The 16,154-nt window shown below is 51.3% G+C and overlaps 1 protein-coding gene across 1 annotated transcript; it reads left to right on the top strand.

Annotated features, from left to right (window-relative positions):
* The first annotated feature begins 7,637 nt into the window (after positions 1-7,637).
* GPRIN2 (G protein regulated inducer of neurite outgrowth 2) lies at positions 7,638-14,508 on the top strand. The gene is made up of 2 exons (XM_081552294.1): positions 7,638-7,764; positions 12,856-14,508. Exon 2 carries the CDS (start codon positions 12,862-12,864, stop codon positions 14,221-14,223), a length of 1,362 nt encoding a protein of 453 aa, XP_081408420.1. The 5' UTR covers positions 7,638-7,764; positions 12,856-12,861; the 3' UTR covers positions 14,224-14,508.
* The last annotated feature ends 1,646 nt before the right edge of the window (positions 14,509-16,154 follow it).

Genomic DNA, 16,154 nt, shown 5'->3' with positions numbered 1-16,154 from the left:
CTGGTTAAATGTGTCCTAAACCATAAGGAAATTTATTACTGTATTTTATTAACTTGAAGATGCCATTGAGTATGAAATGTATCACCACTACACCACTTTGCATAAGAAAAGATGCTATCAAACTATGAAGCAATTCCTTATTATTCAAATAGTTGAGATGTGACTTGATTTTAAAGATGTTATATGTGAAAAAGAATGTGGCTCTTAGAATTGGTGAAATATGGTATTTCTTAACAAGAAATTGGAGTTAGATGGCTTCAGATTTGGTTTGGCAAAGAATATCATCCAAGACTGAGGCTCCTTGTATCTTTCTGCTTTGCCATCTTAGCATGTGTCACCTTAAAGTTGCGAGACTTCTACTATAGCACCAAGTGTGGTGTTCTCTAAAACCAAGTTCAAAGGCAGAAAAAGCAGGAAGGGAACAGGATGGGATAAGTGTTTCTTTCCTCACTCACTTCTCTCCTTTCATCAGAAAGCCCTTAGCATGTTGACTCTTATACATCATGGGCAAGACCCACATGGCCATTTTGGTTTCAGGGGAGACCAAGAAAGTGAATATCTGATTTTTCAGTCTTATAGTAGGAGGTGAGCAAGGGCAAGGAACTTCAGAAATGGCTGTTTGTGTCAAGCGTCTTTATTCCCATTTTACAGATAAAAAAATCTAAGGCTCAAAGAGCTTTAGTTATGTGTCTTTAGTTATCCACCCAAGCACACATAATTAGAAATTGGCCAGCCCTTGATTTGAAGCCAGTGTTGAGTGATCCAAAGCCCATGTTCTTTTCATTCCACCATGAATCATCTGTATGTTAAAGACCCACGATGCCAAAGTTCAAAGATAGAGAAGGTAAATAATAAGGAATGTATTTGAAGGCAAATACTGGACAACCTGTCAGTGGATCAAAGACATAAGAGTTTACTGTTCTCAGTAGCCCAGAGATTGGCAGTCTAGGAAAGGCAGTTGCTCAAAAATTTCATCAAGATTCCAGGCTCCCTCATTCTTCTCCTTTCCTTCCTTATCATGGAGCTTCTGTTCTATGGTCACAGCATGGCTGCTGCATCTGAAGGCATCATGTCTAGCTTTCCTTACTGGTGATTCCCTCTTACACTCCATTGGTCAGAATGAGATCACATGACTGCCCCTAGTAACAGAGTTACACTAGTAGTGAAAGTGAAGTCACTCAGTCGTGTAGCCCACCTGGCTCCTCCATCCACGGGATTTTCCAGGCAAGAATACTGGAGTGGGTTGCCATTTCCTTCTCCAGGAGATCTTCCCGACCCAGGGATTGAACCCGGGTCTCCCGCATTGTAGGCAGATGCTTTACCATCTGAGCCACCAGGAACCCATTATTCCCATAGCCCTGGCAGAGGGGACAGCTAGTAGGGGGACATGTTTCAAATCATGTGGCCATTGGATGAGAGAGGACACCCGGCCCAGGTGCTGAGTTCATTGGCTGGCTAGAACTTGTGAGTTTTCTCTGGCATTAAAGATCACATATGTCTATCAGATTCCTCTCGGTTGAACTGAGAGTTTAGACAGATCACAGAAGCAAGCCCACTAGCTGCAGAGGAAGAAGCAAGAAGGAGGCATTAAGAGAGCCACCAGGAGGAGCTCGGGCCTTGGTGATTCAAGGTATCCAAGCAGCAGAAATTCTGCATCGGTAGAGGGCACTAGTTGGTAGAAAGAGTGGAGCAGAGAAAAGTCAGATTAGATGGTCCACTTAGCTCCAGGAAGGAAGCAATGCATCAATGGATGTTTCTAGATCTGTCTCTCTTATTCCTGAGGGCTTTCCAAGTAAAGATCAAATTCATAAGCATCCTTATAACAAATTTACTTTTTCCCAAGCAAGCATCAGTTCAGTTCAGTCTCTCAGTCGTGTCCGACTCTTTGCGACCCCATGGACTGCAGCACGCTAGGCTTCCCTGTCCATCACCAACTCCCGGAGCTTACTCAAACTGATGTCAAAAGCAAGCATCAGGTGGTCCCTAACTTACTTTGCAAGGCTGAACTCAGGCATCTGCCTTCCATTTGCCTCAGCAATACTCCCAGGCTTGACAGAGGACTGTATCACTGAGGTCGCTTTTGGTAAGAAGGGATGGAAATTTAACCCAACTAGTTTAAACAAAAAGAATATTTATTGTCTTCCTTAGTCAAGAAGTCAAAGGCTGAGACCAACCTTAGTTCTCACTAGGGTCAAAACTCAAAATAATGTTGTTAGGACCTTGGTTCTCTCAACATCCTGGCTTTGTCACCCTCTGGGCTGGCTCCAGTATCAGGCTTTGTGTAAGATGATGGCTTCAGTCTCCACATCCCTTTAGCAAAAAGAGTGAGTTTCTTTCTCAAGACTCCCAGAGAAATTCCTTATTGTATGCCATTGGCTCTAAGTGGGACACATACTTATCCTGAACAACCTCTGAGGCCAGCGTAATGTGAGGCAGTGATTGCCTTAGGCTTGTTGTGTGCTCTTCCTCCTGAGACCCACCCAAAGCACATGGGTGTGGAGGAGAGGAGAGGATGAGTAATTTGTAGCATACAGGTTGAACTGTTGGAATAGAAACTTCAAGTGAGATTGGCTTAAGCAAGATAGAAGTTTTTCTTTCTTATCTTTCTTGTGCAGGTAAGCAGCCTGGGAGCCCAGGTGTTTTCCCTATCTTGTTGCTTTACTAGCCCCACGTATTACATAACTAGCCAGTGGAAGCAGAAAAGAGTAGGACTCACCCCTTCTGGTTACAAGCGTCACCTCCCTACACTTCAGTCCTAGTGGTCAGTTACTTGGCCAGATGGCTTCCAGGAAGATAATGAAATATCATCTTTTCCCCCTGGATTTCCATGTCTATAGATAAAAGAAGGAGATCATGACCATTAGAGGCCAATTAGCAATCTTATCCTCAGTCCATCCCTTTGGTCAATCAAATGTCTGTGTTCTTCATTCTCCCAGAGCTTCAAATGTCCTCTTCTGGGGGGAGATAACTCCAAACTTCCATCCAGTGCCTGCACCCGGCTCCCAGCCTAGACTCTGGGTATGGACAGCCTGCAGTATGGGGTCTGGATGTGGTTCTTCATGGTTCAGTGCCCTCTAAAGGCATACACAAGTTAGCTACTTCATCACACCCAATATACAATAGTACACAGGAGCAGTATAACATAGTAGGGACCCTCATCCAGAAGAAGGAAAAATGGAAACCCATTTCAGCCACTGGTTGGCCACTATCATCAAATCCTGGTAGGCAGAGACTGCAAAAGATTCCAGGGTGAGGAGCAACTTCCTTGGATGACAGCCTTCTCTCCAGGATTGCTCCTTTGGGCCCTAGTTGTCCCCACTTTGGTCATTCTCTTCTATGCCCACCATGGAAGTGGGCATCCATGGTGCACTCTTCTTGGGGCTGCATAGCTTTTCAGCCCACTTCCTGCTGATGTGGGTTTTGTGGCTTAAGATTGGTTAGTTTGAGTCAACAATGCAGGCTGGTGTTGACCAGGCTTGTGGTTTTTGGGGAAACATATGTCCCTCAAAATCTTAGTTTGGGGCACGTAAGAAAATTTAAAACTCTGGTCTTTTATGTATGAGCTTGTACACTATACTTGTTCCCCGGAGGAGCACATGACATAGGCTAGCCAATCAAAGAGCTACCCCCCAACCGGCCAGCCTGGCCCAGTATTATCAGACAGGGTAAGATTTGATTTGTGGATCCAGAGATGTGAGGATGTAGATTTGGGGTTTCCAGCAAACTTGTTTCCCAAGAGAGACTAGGTAATAATGACTCTAACCCAGAGGGGATCAGAGGGAAGGAGTATAAGAGACAGAGGCTTTGGATGTTGCAATACTCAAAGCTAGATTCAATAAATTCCCTTCTTTGCCTAAACTACAGAATATTAGCCCTTTTACCCAGGGTTCAGTTCTGATCAATGATTGGTTAGTAGGCAAGTCAGTTAGTTTAATGACAATCGGGGAGCAATCTGATTCAGAATTTGTCTAAATTGTCTAGATTTTCTTCCTATGCTTTTTCAAGTTGCCCTTCCCATACTTAACTGGCAGAAGTTTTGATGACTCACTTTTCAGAGCACTTAACCCAGTTTTCACAGGAACAAAACTTTCTTTTCATATTCATATCCCATCAGTTCATATGTAGTTTAATTACCTTGCATAATGACAATATGTACGGTTGGAGTAAGTAAGTTTGGATACAAACTCGCCTGACTCTTGATAAACCCACAACTCAACTGGTGAGAGCAGAGGTGCCCAGTCAGCTAGAGTGTGTTCTCCTGGCCACCAGCATCCAGAAGGATTTGTTCACTGTTTTTACTGAAGGAATGGGGACTGTGGCTTATTCTGAAAGCCGGTTAAGTGGAGTTGTATCAAAAGCACCGTTTATTTATTTATTTATTTTTGGCAGCGTGCAGCTTAGTTCCTCAACCAGGGATCAAACCCGTGCCCCCTCTGGTGAAAGCAAATCATCTTAACCACTGGATCACCAGGGAAGTCCCAAAAGTACCTTTTAAAGTTTAACTTTCTAATTTTCTCTTGTAACTGTGAGTCCTAACTCAAATTTGCTTTTCTTTGAATAAGATTCTTTCTTCATAATTGCTGGTTCCAAACTTATGTGGGCCCAGATATTTCTTGGTGACCTTCTATGGCATTTCTTTGGCTAACAGGCTCTTCCACTTTCTGCAATGACTATTTCAAACCTCCTCCTCCCTCCTTGCCTCTCCAACCTTTCCATCTTCCCCTTTCTGTCTCAGCACATGATTTTGCCTTTTATTACACACAGAAATCAGAACCATCAGACAAGAAAACAGAAATCAACAAACTTCAATTTCCAAACCTCATGACCTATCTTGGTATTATTCCATCATTTTTCTTCTTGTCCTCTGGTTACACAGAAACCGTTTTACTCCTGTTTACTATGTTCAAGATCCCAATGGGGACCTTACACCAGCAGTGATTCCCACTCTTTCCTGTTCTTCCTCTACTCCTTCTATATGGGCTCTTCTCCTTGCTGTCAAATATGCTCAATTTATTACAACATGCAGTGGATCTGTCTGTGTCTGGCTGACCAGATATTCCTCTCACCATCCCAGGACAGAGAGCACATGGATATATAGCTCAGTCAAATGAGCTCTCCTGCTCCCCTGGTTCTTTGAATTTCAAGCTGAGAGGCACAGGAAGGACAGACAATTGGAAGCCTTCCTTCCAGGGTGGTGACAGGGCAAGATGGTGGGGTGGTCCCTGCTGCTGAGGTCTGCACTCACCTGGCTACTATCTTGAGGAACCAAGACCAGCTCTCCAGCATTAGCTTCCATCCCAGACTCCTGATATCTCTCAACACATTCCTTTTTTGCTTAACTTTGCCAGTTGGTTTTTGTTGCTTGAAATCAAGGAAACCCACTACATGATGCATCATATTTTAAAAAGCGAGCCAAAAAACAATACCAGCTCCAAAAAAAAATTTTCTTTCTTGATCCTACACCCCTTTCCCAGTGACACCTTTCTTACCTCTCTTCTTTACGGCCACCCATAAAAGAGTTGACTGCACAAGCAGTCTTCCATCCCCCCCTTCCCACACCCCTTGATTCATTCCTCCATCTGCTCCAGTGGCTTCTGCTCCATTGCCTTGTTGAAGCTGTTTACTCTAAGTGCCCAGGGTCACAGCAATGTCCTGGTTTCCCTCTTTCCTTTCTGGCTGGTCCTTATCAGTCTTTAACCATGTGGTCACTCACAGATGCCCACTCCAGTATTCTTGCCTGGAGAATCCTATGGACAGAGGAGTCTGCCAAGTTCACAGGGTCACAAAGAGTCAGACATGACTGAAGCAACTGAGCTTGCATGCACTCACAGGTGAGTCCTAGGTCCTCCTCTCCATACTCCCTGAAAACCTTATCGACTCCTGTGACTTCAGGGTCCCCTGTGCCCATGATGCTCAGACTTCCTGGGGAACCCCAGTTTCTGGGTCACTCACCTCTCCACCTGCTGTCCCCCATGGAACTCCTGAGACCATCATACCTGCTCCTTTTCAGTTGGGGTCTGAGTCTCAGGAAATGGCACTTGGCCCATGGAGTCTTAAGCCAAGTGCCTCCTCTCTCTACCAAAGTAATCAACAAACCCCACCCCACTCCCACCTCATGCAGTCCTAGCTTGTATCTCCAGAACCTAATGCTGGAGGAGCTTATTAAATATTTGATCAAATGACTGATAGCAGCAAGAACACTCTGCAGAACACTGAAACTCTCTCTTCCCTATCGCCCTGTGAGGTAAGAATAATTATTCTGCAGATGAGGAAACCAATATTCAAAGAGAGGGATGGTTTGGCTTCGGTGTGGGATCACAGAACCAGTGAATATGTGGGGTGTTGAGGTTGTAATTCCTGTCTAATTCTTCAGGTGTCTGGACTAGATGCCAGACTTGGGGCTACAGAAATTGAATGGTGCAGACTCTCGCCTGGGCTTCCCACTCTCCAAGGGCTGGGCAACTTTCTGCAGGTCCCCTCTGGATGTTAGGTGGAGGCACAAGACTGGGGGAGACCAGAGAAGTGAGGCTGGTGCCTGAGGTCTTCCCAAACTGGAAGAGCAACAGAGATGGTGTCCCCTTTCCAGCTACTGAACCAGAGGGGTGCAGACCCTTCAGCAAAGGATTGGGCAAGCAAATCAATGGTCCCTGAAGCTGGGTTCAACAGAAGAGAATCGATACTCAGAGACAAGGGGCTCTGGGGATGGGTGATAGAAATCCCTGGAGAGCGGAAGGGGTAAGGAGCTGTTTGGGCTGGTGGAAGCGTGTTGTGAGTCTGTGCCTAAAGAGCCTGCTGCCTGAACTGGAAACAGTTCTGGGCATGGAATCTATGGGGTTGAGGTTGTGGGGCTGGGTGGAGGGCCTGGGTCTTGAAGGCGCCATAGAGGCAAAGCTCAAAGGACCAGGCTCGGTGGGGGGTCTGCAAGAGTGAACCTCAGAGGATGGAAATATGGGGTCCAGGGCTTGGAGAATGGGCATCCGCAGGGTGGGTCTAAGAAGGACCTAACTAGGTATCCCATGCGCTGGGGTTCTCGAGGGTAGGACCTGAAGTCCCTGACTATTGAAGGAGGGGGCCAGGGTGATCAAGGACATGGGGCCGGGAGGTGAGGAAGAGGGTCTCCTGAGGGGCTCTTAGACCTCTGTGCTGGGCGTGGTACACGAGAGCAGGGGCCGAGAGGGCGAGGCTCTGTGGACTTGGGCTGGGGAGCTGGAGGATTGTAGGGAGCCGAGCCTATAAGGTTGGGGATGGCGGGGTTGGGTCGAGAAGATGGGTGTCTTGGGGGTGGGTGTTGTTGGGAGGCCTGTAAAACTGGAGATCATGGTGGGAGCGGGGCCGAAAAGACGGGACGGTGAGACGTGGGTCAGGAAGAAGGACTAGGGGCTCACGGGGAAGAGTCGGGGTGATGCTCGTGGGGCTGTAGGTTGAGGGGGAGTGCGGAGCGCGGACGGGCCGTGGGGGCGGGGCCGGGAGCAGGGGGCGGGGCCGGGACGCCGGCGTGGGCTGTGGAGCGCGGGGGCGGGCCCAGGTGAGCAGGGCTACCGCCCACTTAGTCCCTCCTCCCCCGGCTTCCCCCCGCCCCTCAGTCACCCCGCTGCGCCTCCTGCGCTGGCTCCGCTGGCCGAGCGGACGGCGGCTGGCGGCGTCTTCGGCCCAGGCCAGGTCCAGGTCCGGCTCGGCTCCATCTTGGGCCGCTGCGCCGGGCACCTGTGGCGGCCACAGGAGCAGCGCTTCCGCCGGCCTCCACGGCCCCGGGCGGGCAAGAGGGTGAGAGGCCAGCTCCGTGCTCGCCCGTGTTGGGGCGAAGGAGGGTGGGATGGGCGGCACCTCCCCTTCTTGCGCCCGGGAACCCCACTCCTCACCTTTCTCTGAGCTCCGACCCTACGCATTCCGGCCCCCGCCCAGTGCTCAGCGCACCCCAGGGCTGCATCCCTCCTCCCATCTCTGGGCTCATTGCCTGAACTATCCCCTTTTCCACGTCTCTTCTGCCCATCCTCCCATTTCTCAATATTCAATGCCCAGGACCTCGTCTCTTTCTGCCAACCCCCACCGTTCTTATCGCTTCTTCCCTCTTCCTTCCTCTTCCCTTTTCCATCCCTACCCCTCATCCCACTCTCTTCCCACCGCCCCCAGCCCCCGACCTCCCTTCACTCTCATTCCTCCTGCCCTCCATCCCTGCCCGCTTACCCCACAGCCCCCCTCTTCCTCCAGTCAGTCTTTACTGCTGGGAAGGTCTGTAGCCCTGTTTGGAGGGTCATGTTGAGGAGCTTCTCCCTGAGTCCAAGTGGGCTTTGTGTGGGAGGGCAGGACAGGGACCCTTGCCCTAGGGGAGAGTGTATGGTGCGGTGTGTTCAGGCCTTTGGCCCCACAGCTAGAAGCGGCCTGTTGGTCTGGTGCGCAGAGTGCAGCTGTGTGGATGCTGTTTCCTGCAGGCTCACACAGCAAACGGGCCTGTGTGTCGGCCCCTGGTATGTCCATGGGTGTGGTATGGGCCTATACTGGTTCATGGGAGCCCATGGCCACACAGGTAGGGACACACCAGCCACCTGGGCTGCTTCAGGTTTGGGGCAGCTGGGCCTGGAGGCTGACCTTTTTCATCTCCGGTTCCTCCTGGGAAGTATGGGCAAATCCTCCTCAGGGGAGGAATCTCTTGCCTGGTGGGGTCTAGGCCTCTCTGTGGTGAGCAGAGCTGGGTCTGGGACCTCTGCCCCACTGTTCCCCAGAACCCTTTCCTGGCACAGCTTGTGACGTGGGCACTTTGTTCTTAAGTCTCCTTCATCCTCTGTGAAGGGCAGGTTTTGTGCCTCCAAACACTTGTCAGTAGCTCAGGAATGCTCCCTGCTGCTTTCCCCAACTTTGGCCCTGTCAGTCCTGTCAGGCCCTCCTTTACTGGGATGGACCAGACCACCTACTGGAGGTTGCCACGCCTCTCACTATACAATGAAGGATTTGGGTGGTGTATGTCCCTACCTGGTCCCTAAGAGGTAAGTTCATATCTCAACATTTGAGGAGTGTGTGTGTGTCCGTATGCATGCATGTATGAGTGTATGTATACATATTCTCCCAAGCTGAAGTTTAAAATAGACTTGGAAACAGTGTGATGATGGAGACATTGGGAGCACTGGTGGTGACTACCACCATCATAGGATGGGGTGAGGAAGGGAAAGATTAAGAAGCAAACCAAGCTACCCTATAATCTAAGTGGCTTCCTAAAAGCCATCTTTCTACCCCTACCCCCACTTCCAAGTACTAGTCCTGTGATACCTTGAGCACAAGTCACTCTTGGTGGGAGGAAGAAAGGTAAGATTATTAACAATCACTGTTCCAGGCAGTCCATATGCCATCACATTTTGTCTTCAAAACAGCCCTGCAGGGTGGGGATTTATTTCCAATTTGCAGATTGGGGAAACTGAGGCTCAAAGAGGTTAGGGGTCCACCTGAGTGTGCATACGTAGGAAGGGCAAGAGCCTGGATTGGAAGTATACCCCTTTGCCTTGCCTGTTTGTCCCTGGCTCCAAAGTTCATCTGATCAGCTCTATTGCTTCCTGGGAGGCCTCTATTCTTGGTGGTAGGCGGGGTGTGAAAAACCTTCTTTCCCTAGCATAACTCAAAACAACTTCCCTTGAAGCTCTTCCCTCAATCAGACTGAGAAGGCTAGCTGGGGTTCAGTTGTGGGTTCTTTGACATTTCTGAGCTGTTCCAGATCTCAGATTGTCACCTGCCATTTGTGGAGGTGGGTTAAGGAAGGAAACTAACAGAAATATAACCTGCCACTCTCCTCGGGTCTCTGTGGTCACTACTTTCACTCTGAGTGATGGTCAACCCTGAGCACCAGGCAGCCATCTGGTGAGGCAGATACAGCAGTACCTTGTCACTGACAGCTTCTCACCAGCTCCTGGTGTAGACTAAGTGTGCCCCCAGCCTCGTCCCTGTTTCCTCAAGGAGACCAAGGTCTGGCTTCTTATGGCCCTCCTCAAGAGAAGGGTCCAGGGTAGGTGGGGTTCAGTCAGAGGCTGTGTAGGCTGTCCAGATAGGACTTCCTTGGTGTTCTTGGACTTGGAGCTCAGTGGTGGTCTACCTGCCAGGGTCCATCTATGACCACAGCCTTCCTAGCCAGGAGGTCTCCTGTCTTTCTGACTACAGAGCTGCTAAGAAGCAGGTAGGGTGAATGGGCATCCAGGCTTTGTTCTTACTTATTCACTTGTTCTACTGGCATGTCATGGGTACCACTGGGTACCCATGTGCCAGGTGCTGGGACTCCAGTTGAGTCATGGTAACAATAAATACAAAGGGGTGCCAGTGGAAGATGATAGTGTCCAGGACGGAGGTTCTCAAGAGGGAGCACAGAGAACCTCAGACACTCCTGAGTTTGATTCCTGGCTTAGTCACTTACCAGCTGTGTGCCCTTGAGCAAGTCACTACACCTCTCTGAGCTTTGGTTTCCTCTTCTGTAGAATGGAGAAGATGACTTATCTCCTGAGACTGTTCTTACTATTACATGACACAATGCTGGAAAGGAGATGGCACATGCCTGACACATGGTGGGTGATTGGGCACTTGGAACTGCTGTTCTTATTATCATCACTGTGATTGTTATTGGCTTTGTTCCCCTTCTCTGTTTATATGTCCACCTTAGAGCCTGAGAGTAGGTCCTGGGCCATAGTCTTTTCTTGTCTATTCATCATTTTCCTGACTCTTCCAGGGACCAGTCTGGCTTTAGCCCCAAGCAGCAGCCAGGACAGGAGACTCCTGCCCAGGCTGGTACCATGTGTAGAGCTGCACAGTCCAGTGTGGTAACCAGCAACAATATGTGGCCCTTTAAATTTCAATTTTGTTGTTTACTCCCTAAGTTGTGTCTGACTCTTTTGCAACCCCATGGACTGTAGCCTGCCAGGCTTCTCTGTCCATGGGATTTCCCAGGCAAGAATACTGAAGTGGGTTGTCATTTCCTTCTCCAGGGAATCTTTCTCACTTAGGGATCGAACTCACATCCCCTGCATTGGCAGGAGGATTCTTTACTGTTGAGCCACCTGGGAAGCCCTAAATTTCAGTTACATAAACAGAATCAGAAAATCAGTTTCTCAGTTGCACTAGCCACCTGTCAAGTGCTCAGTGGCCACAGGTGACCAGTAACAACCATATTGGACAGTGCAGAGCAGCATCTTTTCATCACTGCTGAAAGTTGTGCTGAACTGGGCTTCATAGCAAGCCTGGAACTCTCAGGGGACAGTTGCTCTAGAATACCCTCACCATTGGCTTGAACAGCCACCAGCCATCTCCTGAGCTCTGGGGCAACAGGAAGTTTTAATATACAGAAACTGAGTTCCCGAGAGCCCTTCCCACATTCCCTTTCAGTAGCCTTGCTCACTTGGCCAGGGTGGCTGGTTTCATGGCGGTTCTTATCAGCCCAGGCTGGGAGGACAGGACTGGGATTGCCCAAATTGCCACTGTTGCCTGCTGTCCCCACCCTGTTTCTTCAGCATGTCCTGCCTGGCTGGGAGTCTCAGAGTGATGTTTCTTATTCACGACTTTGCCCTGGGCCAGGCTGGCTCATGCCCTGACCCCACTCCCTCTCTCTGGGCCCTGCCTAGCCCCCAGCCTGCTGCCCCCTTCTTGTGATCTGAACATATGCCTCCTGCTTTCTGCTCACTCTGTTCCTTGTTCCTTCCTCCCAGGCACAATCTCCTTCCTCTCTCTCCAGGCCCAACCTGCAGGTTTGAAGGAGTCTGTATGGCTAGAGAAAGGGACAAGAATGGCTGAAAGGGAGCGGGGGCAAGAGAGTGCATGTGTCTGATTGGTGGTACAGGTATTCCCTAGTTTTCAAAAGTTTGCTTTATTCCACTTCACTTTCATGGGAGACCTACATTAATTAGTAACTGTTTTCAGTAATGGAAAGAAATTCGAAGAGTTTTACAAGACAAGGTAATTGCTTCTTTACACTATTTTGGTTTATGAAAAGGTTTCATAGGAATGCTCTTATTTCAGATAGTGGGGGTGACCGGTATTGGACCCCACTGGGTGGGCACAGCAGATCTACATTAGTTCCATGTTGCCTGATCTCAAGAGCCTGGCACACAGAAGGTGCTCATGAGATGGCAGTGAAAGGAATGAACAAATGCCGAGTCAGTCCTAAAGGGCTGATGTGGGGGCCTCTCCTATCCTTGGAGCATGCGGTGGGAACCAGGAAACCCCTTCCTCTTCACAGCAGCCAAGACTGAGCCCCAGAGACTTGACAGACCAGCCAGGCTAGGCCAGAGAGGATGGGGAGGGAGCATGAGAGAACCCAGGGTGTTCTCAGTGTGCCCTGTATTCATTTCTTTCTCATTCCCCAAAACTTCTCTGCCCCTCACTGTGTACCAAAGAGGCTCCAGTCCAAGTGAGTGAGATAGTGTTGGTTCTGGGAGGAACCGGGGTAGTATTCATCAGTCCAGCTTTACTGGTTATTAAAATACTGTAATAGTTCTGTGCTGATTGACTAAGAGCTATTGTCTCAAAGCCCCGAGGCCCAAGACCCCAGCAAGCTTGACCTCTCCCCTGGCTTCCCCCTCCCCCATAAACCAGCAGTAGAGTCAGCAACTAGCCTTCTGGATGATCTCCAGAATCTTACCCTAGGGCTGGTTCTGATCACTCAGTTTTGGTTTTTAGATATTTGAAGTGTCATCCTGTGTATGTGTGGTGACCTTGATTTGAAGTGTCTGGTCTCCTGTCATCATTTTGTTTGTGGCTCTGACTGGTCAGGCGGGCGGAGACCAAAGCTGTCTCCGCAGTGTGCCTTGCACTGTGTGAGCCCCCAGCAGAATCCAGCAGAGATGCTGCTACCCAACTCAGTGCCACCCCCTCCCTCTCTCTCTCCTGCAGACAGCCATGAGATCCAGCCGTCCTGAGCCAGATGCCCCGGAACCCCTCAGTCCCCGCCCTCAGCCCCTGTCCCGAAGTTCCTCCAGCCTGCTGGGAGAAGGCCGGGGGCCAAGGCCAGAGCTCCGCAAGAGCGCCAGCAGCACTGTATGGCAGGCCCAGCTGGGCGAGGCCAGCACTGGTGCCCAGGTCCCGGAGGAGAAGAGGCACCAGGCTGAGCACACGGAGCAGGCACGGGCCTCCAGCCTCCAGCCGCAGCCCAGTGCCGTGGGCCACTGGCGTAGCAGCACTGTGGGCAACGTGTCCACCGTAGGCGGTAGTGACCTGTGTCACCTGCGGGACCCCAGCGCCGCCGCTGTGCAGAGGAGCCACTCGGACCTGGTTCACAACACCCAGACCCAGGGCCACAGTGGTGCTCGAAAGGCCAGCCTCAGCTGTTCAGCCCTGGGCAGCTCGCCTGTCCATAGGGCTCAGCTGCAGCCCAGCAGCACCTCTGGCCAGAGTGGCCAGACCCCTGCAGGCTTGGAAAGGGACCTGGCTCCGGAGGACAAGACTTCAAACTCAGCCTGGACACTGGAGAGTCAGGTGTGGGTGCCACCAGATGCCCTGGGAGGCACAGTGACCCACAGCGGCAGCCCCGAAGCCACTGGCCAGTTGGCCACCACCTCCTGCCATGCTTTGTCTCCAGCAGCCCTACTCTGTGGCATGAGGGAGGTGGGGGCCAGCAGCTGCTGCCATGGCTTGCCTGCCCCAGGGATTCTGGCATTTCCCAAACTAGTAGCATCAGTGAGTGAATCTAGGCTGCAGGCTCAGCATGGGGTGAAACTCCAATGTAGGTTTCCTGGAGGGCTTCCTGGGCATTCCCACTGCTGTGCCCACCCTTGGGGTCCCACAGGGTTAGCCATGGAGCCTAGTGCCAGGACCAAGGATATGTGGACCATGACCTCAGCCAGTGACTTGGCCCCAGTCTTGGCTTCCCCTCTGTCAGCCCAGGATGCTGGTGTGCAAGCAGCCCCCAAGGCAGTCTGCAAGGCAGTAGCCACTAGTCCACCTCTGGAAGCCCCTGCGGCCCTGCACATGTTTCCGGAGGTAACTCTGAAGTCCAGCCTGGCAGAGGCACCATCTCCTGTGCGGGATGTACGATGGGATGCTGAGGGCATGACATGGGAGGTGTATGGAGCTGCAGTGGACCCGGAGGTGCTTGGTGTGGCCATCCAGAAGCACCTGGAGATGCAATTTGAGCAGCTGCAGCGGGCCCCTGCCAGCGAGGACAGCCTGTCTGCTGAGGGTAGGAGGGGGCCACTTCGAGCTGTCATGCAGTCCCTGCGGCGCCCCAGCTGCTGTGGCTGCTCCAGTGCAGCCCCTGAGTGAGGAGCTGCAGCCCTGGAGATGCCCGGGGTACATGGACTCAGCCCCAGGGACAGTGGAGTCCCCATGCTCTTTGGATCCACAGGCACCCACCGATATGTCTCTGTCCTCTGCTGCCCGCAGATCACAGGACTGCAGCCTGGGGTTCCCTGCCCCTGGCAGTTGAGCTAGTTTTTAAGGGCTTGATTCCCAAGAGCCACGTGTGGGCTCTGAACTTTTGGACAGTTTCAACACTGTGCATAAGGGGGATCCTGACTTCTCTGTAAAAACCCTTGATCTTCTATTCAGTCTCTGTTCAGAACTCTGCCATGATTTCCTCCAGGCCTCTTTGTGGCTTTATTTTCACAGCAGTGCTGAGATACAACAAATTCCTGACATAAGAGGTGGGGTATCAAGTGGCAAGGGCTGTCTAAGTCTTTAGGGAAGGGAACTGACATTGTCGAGGCTTCCTGTGTGCCACACGCTTGTCAACTCACTTTCCTGAGTCTTCACCATGTTTTACAGACATAACCACAGACGTTTGGCAAGACTGCAGCTGCCATACCCAGGTTGGACAGCTCACGGTGATGGGCTAAGAGCAGAGCCAGGGGCTGGCTGAAGCTGGAGTGTTTTCCTGCAGCATGTGGTTGGCAGAGCAGGGCAATTGTGAACAAGAATTTATTGAGCCCATATTCAGAGCCAGGTTTTGTAGATTCCTTGGGGAAGAAGCTGCCTGTGCTCTTGTTGAGCTCACGGTGTGTGGGACGGGAGGGCTCTGAGCATTCTAGAGGGCTGCAGGGTACTTCTCGGAGCCAACCCCCTAGTAGATCATTGTGTTAGGGTCTGGCAAAGGTTAGTGCCCTGCTGAGAGTCACTTGGCCTGGGAAGGTGGAGTCAGGACCCACATGCAGTCCTGCCCACGACACGGTCCTGTTCCTGGGCCCCCTTCTGCACCCAGGAACCCAGGATCTGACAGCCAGCATATTCCCCATCCCCAAGGGACCAGTACTCTTGAGGTGGAAATGACTTGCAACGGTGGGTTAACTTTTAAAGCAGGAGTGACAACAGGCCAGAGAAACCACGTGAGAAAGGCATATTTCGGGTCAGAACACATCCCAAGACCCAGCATGGGGCTTTCGTATCCCAAAATGTGACTTTCTGACTCCCAGCTGAGGCTGGGTAAAATGCCACCCCTGCTTGACAATGACAGCAGATCAGAGCTACTTCTGAGGGTGGGCCTGGGGCAGAGGGGTGGGGTGGTGTGCAGGAGGAGACTTGACTTTATTTCCCTTTTAAAATGTGATCAAGCAGGTGTCATGCAGTCATGAGGGTCTTGACACCATGTTTCCTGGGGTCCTGGGCCTGTCCATCCCTCCATGTGTGGAACAGGACAGGCAAGTCCACTCTTGGGAGTGACACGTGGGTACCAGGGTGTCCTCATCTCTGGCCCTGCACGGAAGCACCAAGAACCCCAGTTGTGGGGACACGAGGGGAGGGGTGATGAACTGACGTAGGAAGTCACCTTCACACAGGACCAGAGCTGAGCAGGGTCTTGAGGACACAGTGGGGCTGGACGGGTGGGTGAGCAGGACACGGCATATCAGGCAGAACATCCTGTCCAGAGGCTTTGGAGGTTCCTGTCCTCCCCGGGTTGTGGTGAATCATTGCAGTACAGGCTGTATTGGGGTGTTTGTTGGGTTGGGAGGCTGCCAAGGGGGTCCCAGCTATGAAGCTCCTGGTGTGACTGCGGAGAGGGACTTTACAGGAGCTGTGGATGCAGAAGTGGGGCTAGATTTCATTATACTAATATCCCTTTGGCTGCCATGAGGGAAGATTCATGTGGAAGAAGGGGGAGGTGGGAGTCTGGGCAGGGGGGAGGGGTACTTGGGTACAGGAGCCAAGGAGGGGCCTGTTAGGGGGAAATGGAGTGGGTAGCTGGGGCTGAGCACACGTAC

The sequence above is a fragment of the Giraffa tippelskirchi genome, chromosome 2 (assembly GCF_054371585.1).
Source record: "Giraffa tippelskirchi isolate mGirTip1 chromosome 2, T2T-mGirTip1v1.2.pri, whole genome shotgun sequence".
NCBI lineage: Eukaryota > Metazoa > Chordata > Mammalia > Artiodactyla > Giraffidae > Giraffa > Giraffa tippelskirchi.
The sequence above is the reverse complement of the archived record's forward strand: the minus strand, read 5'-3'. Positions and strand labels throughout refer to the sequence as shown.